This window comes from Electrona antarctica (assembly GCF_951216825.1).
Source record: "Electrona antarctica genome assembly, chromosome: 21".
NCBI classification, from domain to species: Eukaryota; Metazoa; Chordata; class Actinopteri; order Myctophiformes; family Myctophidae; genus Electrona; species Electrona antarctica.
In genome coordinates, this window is record NC_136802.1 from 40075131 (window position 1) to 40081194 (window position 6064).

At 41.2% G+C, this 6064-nt stretch overlaps 1 protein-coding gene across 1 annotated transcript in view; it reads left to right on the forward strand.

Moving 5' to 3' along the window:
- Positions 1-5663, forward strand: part of LOC306914382 (zinc finger protein RFP) — a 24247-nt gene extending 18584 nt beyond the window's left edge. The window contains exons 13-15 of the mRNA XM_079491377.1: positions 665-783; positions 3711-3807; positions 4106-5663. Coding sequence (XP_079347503.1) covers positions 665-783; positions 3711-3807; positions 4106-4258 — 369 coding nt within the window. The 3' untranslated portion in view covers positions 4259-5663. The remainder of the gene's footprint in view (positions 1-664; positions 784-3710; positions 3808-4105) is intronic.
- The last annotated feature ends 401 nt before the right edge of the window (positions 5664-6064 follow it).

Consider the following 6064-nt stretch of genomic DNA (forward strand, 5'->3'; position numbering starts at 1 on the left):
TGGCATTGAGAGTTTGAAAATGTTCTCCCCTTTACCCCCCCAGTGACCTACTGTGGGGGTTAGCAGGGATGGATCACTCATAGAGAGGCATGGAATTGGCTTGATTATCAAATTGTGATATGAAGGGGAGAAAAACGTTTGTTTTGTCTGTGCGGGGCGTCGGGCATGGGGTGGTCAGCAGCATAGGCTTCTCATTATTAGTTTTAGTACCTTTTTCATGCAAACAAGTTAACAACAGACCTCAGGTCTTATGTTGTATCTGCTTTAATCATTTTAACATTTTACCGTTAAAACCCATTCTGGGCCGGAACCCCTTTTGGTGTTAGCATTATGTTATGCTTTAGCTATTGATAAATAGCAGATCGAGCTTGTAGATCTGCTATTTTTTTTAAATCAAAGAACCACGGACATAGAAACATAGCTTTTTCAGAAAACTGTCAGGATGTAGAATACATTTTTAGAATCTGATCTCAGGTCAGAACGGGATCTGAGATCATAAATATCATATGCCTGCCCCTGAGATTTTATGTCACTGAAGATTTCAATAAAGAAAGACAATGTTCTCCCCTCTCGTCTCCTGCCCTCTCTCTCCTTCTCTGTGTGTGTTTGCGTGAAGTTCTCGTCTCACAATTCCGTTGCGATTCTTTCCCCCCCGAAAAACCAGGTTGAGGTGGGCGGGAAGACAGACTGGGATCTGGGCGTGGCCAGCCAATCAATCAGCAGGAAGGGAAAGGTGGATGTTAACCCTTGCAACGGATACTGGTTCCTCAGCCTGAGAGACAAGTGGGTTCACTGTAAAGTAACTACGTATATTCACTCGAGTACTGTAATCAAGTACAAGTTGGAGGCACTCTTACTTCACTTGAGTATTTCCAAACTCTAAAGGTGGTTTCACACTGGACGCGTTTTTTTCGAGAAACCGATGGAGAAACGCCGCTAGAAATCCGAAAAACGCGCTCGGTGTGTGGGGGGACCTTAATACTTTTACTTCTACTCCACTACATCTCGGATCCAAATATTGTACTTTTACTCCACTACAATTATTTGAAAACTTGAGTTACTTTGTAGATTGATTATTATTACAAAACATACTCACACAAACTTACCACTTCAGCCCCAGGCCATTTGAAAATATCTTTTTGTAAATCTGCTATTTTCTAGGGATGCACTGAATATACAAGCTCACAACGCGTTGCAAATTACAACGGCACGTGTATTAAGCTTCAAGATCAGCTATGAAGGGCACCTACAGTAACTACAGTGTTGTGGGCTGATATCATTTGTTTTGTGTGTAACACACCTGAATACGTCACTAATCCACCAACAGCCCAATTAAGCATCAAATGGAGCAGCAAACAGTCGGGTCCGAAAACGGAAAAATCCCCCTGGAAATCATTTTGGTAGGCATTTTTGAGGCACGGTACTTCATGTGCTGTTTCTATACGATATAAGAAACACCCGCGTGTAACCTGCACTGTAATTGGCGGGTATTTGTGTATACATTATACATCCACTGTGTCATAGTGCAGGGTGGGTATTGTACAGTTGGAGGCCATCGATATTGTCCTTTTCTTTTTGCGGAGGTTTGCGTGATCTGCGCAAAAGGACAGTTAACCCATTTTGGGGCGGGAACCCCTTTTGGTGTTTTAAACATTATGTTATAATTTAGCTATTGAAAAATAGCAGATCTACAAGCTCATAGTGACGAGCTTGTAGGTCTGCTATTTTTGAAAAATCGTGAAAATATTTATTTCAGAAAACTGGAGGATTTAGAAGGATTTTTTAACATTTTGAGGTCAGGCCTAAATGGGTCAAATGGTGAGGGACAATATCGGTGGCACCCAACTGAACGTGTATGGGGTGCATTCTGTCGTATAAAGTCATTCCTTAAAGGGGCATTCCACTCATTTTCAACATTTTACTATGTCATTAATGTACCTTAGAGCTGTTGTGTGGAAATAATAAAAATGTCCCCCCATTCTGTGTTTCCTAGAACTGTTAAGTATTGAAAAAATCATTAACAAGGTGAAACGCATCTTGATGATGTCATCAAGATGCGTTTCACCATGTTAATGATTTTTTTCAGACCTCTAGTTCTAGGAAACACAGAATCGGGGGGACTTTTTTATTATTTCCACACAACAGCTCTAAGGTATATTAATGACATAGTAAAATGTTGAAAATGAGTGGAATGCCCCTTTAAGTGTTTTTCTTTTTGACTCCTAGCTATTGTGTACCAAGTATTGGTATCAAAGTGTACTAACTTTAAGGTACAAAAGTAGAACGTAACCACTATGCAAAATGTTCCATTTCACAGTTTTCAAATGTACAAAATGTATAAATATCTTTTGAAAATAGCAGATCTACAGGCGAACAAGCTTGTAGATCGGCAATTGGCAAATGTCCGTGGTTAATGTATGTTTTGTAATAATAATCCAAATCTACGCAGTAACTAGTACCTAAAGTCTTCATATAAATGTAGTGGAGTAAAAGTGCAATATTTGGATCTGAGATGTACTGAAGTAGTATTGGAAATAAGTATCGCAAATACTCATGTAAAGTAGAATACTTCAAAATTGTACGTAAGTGTAAATGTATTTAGTTACTTGGTCCGGGGACCACCAGTGGTTGTCGAGGGGGTTCCAGGTGGTCCCCAGCTAAATCATGGAGAGTTGGTTTTAAATGTATTTTTTTCCTGAAAAACCTCATGTTTCTATATCAGTGGATCTCAATATTTCATGTCAAGGACCCCAAAACGTACATGTAATTGACCGACCCCCATCTGAATATATATTCAAAGATATGAGGCACATTTTCACGATTTTTCAAAAATAGCAGACCTACAAGCTCCTAGGAGCTATGAGCTTGTAGGTCTGCTATTTTTCAATAGCTAAATTTTGTTTAAATCACCAAAAGGGGTTCCCGCCCAAAATGGGTTAATATAATATTTTAGGCCTGACGTCGAGATAAAAAAAAAAGTCTTCTGAAAGAATATATATTCAAAGATATGTCCCGCATTTTCACGATTTTTCAAAAATAGCAGACCTACAAGCTCGTAGCGCGCCACTCGGTGGCGCGCTATGAGCTTGTAGATCTGCTATTTTTCAATAGCTAACGTATAACATAATGCTTAGTTAAAACCCCAAAAGGGGTTCCCGTCCAGAATGGGTTAACTCTTGAGTGTGAAATTAAACCAAATGGACCCATACGGTAAAGTGTCAAATTAAACCAAAGGGACACTACGGTTTCATTTGGTTTAATTTTACGCTCTGAAGGGTTAAGTTATTGTTAAACATCTGCATAATTTTCAAGACATCTACACAATTAGAAAATGTAGAAGAATTGTTATTTTGATCAACACTTGCCTGTTATCTCTTATGGTACCACATGGTAGGCTAGGCTACCACAGCATGGAATTGTGGACTAAACATAGTTTTTGGTCTGAGAGGCTAAATCTCATCACCAAATGGTTGGTCCGTACGTGGCTCAAATGACGAATAAATAATGGACCTTCATATGAAAAGGTTTGAAAGCCACTTATCAAAATGGATTCAATATATAAAGAGATTATAGAAACATCACAAAGTACATTTCCTCATAAAATGCCAACCACATTGTTTTTTTTTTGTGTGTGCGTGCGTGCGTGCGAGTGTACGTGTGTGTGTGTGTGTTTTTTTTTCTCCCCGGTTCTGACTATCTCCTCTCTTCAGGAACAAATATGCATTCCGCACAGAGCCCTCGACAGAAGTACCGCTCAGTCTCCGACCACAGAAGATTGGTGTGTTTGTGGACTACGACAAAGGCCAGGTGCAGAATAACAATAATATCTCAGATTTATATTGTGCTTACAGTACATGGGGGAGGACTGTGGGAAATGTTTGGGTTTTGAGCTACAGCCCTAAAACAGCCAATAATTACTGTTACTGTATCATATGTGTAGGCTACTTTTAAACCAGTGTTTCCCAAACATAGAGTAGAGAAAACGTATCGCTTGTTTTCAGCTGAGATTTGGTGTAGATGGTGAAAAAGTGTGTGTATATATATATATGGTTACATTTACAGTATTGAATTTCTTCTTTTCCGATTGATCTGTTCACGTCCACAGGTTTCCTTCTATAATGTCGACGCTAAGATCCACATCTTCACGTTCACTGACACGTTCACAGAGGGCATCTACGGCTTCTTCAGCCCTTGCACCAACAAGTCAGGGAAGAACGACGCCCCCCTGACCATCACACCTGTAAACATGATCGATTGATGACGCCCCCCTGACCATCACACCTGTAAACATGATCGAGTGATGACGCCCCCCTGACCATCACACCTGTAAACATGATCGAGTGACGACGCCCCGCTGACCATCACACCTGTAAACATGATCGAGTGATCACGCCTCGCTGACCACCACACCTGTAAACATGATCGAGTGATGATGCCTCGCTGACCATCACACCTGTAAACATGATCGAGTGATGATGCCTCGCTGACCACCACACCTGTAAACATGATCGAGTGATGACGCCTCGCTGACCATCACACCTGTAAACATGATCGAGTGATGACGCCTCGCTGACCACCACACCTGTAAACATGATCGAGTGATGACGCCTCGCTGACCATCACACCTGTAAACATGATCGAGTGACGACACCTCGCTGACCACCACACCTGTAAACATGATCGAGTGATGACGCCCCGCTGACCACCACACCTGTAAACATGATCGAGTGATGACGCCTCGCTGACCACCCTACAGTGGTGGGAAAAGTACTCAAATGTTTTACTAAAGTAAAAGCATCAACAATACTGCAATCCGGAAATACTCTGTTACAAGTAAGGCCTCACTCACACGGTCGCAACAGATTGCTGTATGCTTGTTGTATACAAAGGGTGTGACACAGCTTGCCCCAATGCATTTCCAATGGGAGTCACATGGTTTGACACAACATTTGTGTTGTATGAGGGGGAGGGGCGCAGTCGAAACACAGCCGAAAGCCATACAACAGCTTGTAGTCCAAAATGTGGACTCCAACCATGTGACTTCCATTGGAAATGCATTGGGGCGGCCATGACACTCACAACAGTCATACAACAAGCATGCATCAATGTTTTAAAGGTCTGAGTGAGGCCTAAAAGTCCGGAATTTTAAATGCACTTGAGTGAAAGTACAAAAGTATTGGCATCAAAAAGTAGAGAGTATTCGTTATGCAGAATGTCCCATTTCAGGTTTTCAAAATGTGTACAAATCCTGAAAATAGCAGATGCGACGCATTGTGAGCTTGTAGATCGGCTATTTTCAAATGGCCGGAATGTATATAGAGCTGAAGTGGTTCATGTGTGTTTTGTTAATCTATAACAAATAAATCTATAATCTACAAAGTAACTAAAGTTGTCAAATAATTGTAGTGGATTAAAAGTAGTGGATTCAAATTTGCCCCTGAGTAGAAATAAAAGTACAGAAGATTTGACGTACTCACGTTAAGTACAAATACCTCAAAAAAGTACTTCAGTAAATGTACTTACCGGTAGTTACTTACTTACTTTACACCAATGCGAATGATACACAGTGTTTACTCTAGGGATGCACAATACTGACATTTTGGCTGATATCTGACGGCCAATTAGTTGCATGGTCAAATCGACCGGTACCAATACTATTGTATTACTAATGCATTGTACGTTTTTCTGGCGCGGGAGACCGCGGCCTGGGTCCGGGCCGGGTCCCTTTGAATGGTTAAACAATATATATATATTTGTGTTTTATGATTACTGTATGCCTGACCTGACATATCACTCTTTTCACTTTTTTTGCACAGTCACAGATACACACATGCCATGCGCATGCACACACACACACACACACACACACACAGACACACACACACACACACACACACACACACACACACACACACACACACACACACACACACACACACGTGTTGTGTACCTAGACCTGTGTTCGTGTATAGGCCAGAGGCGTATCTACAATAAGGCGAGGGCAGGCGGCCGCCTGTCCAAATCCATTTCTTGCCTGGCCAAAATCCATACAATGAGAATAAAG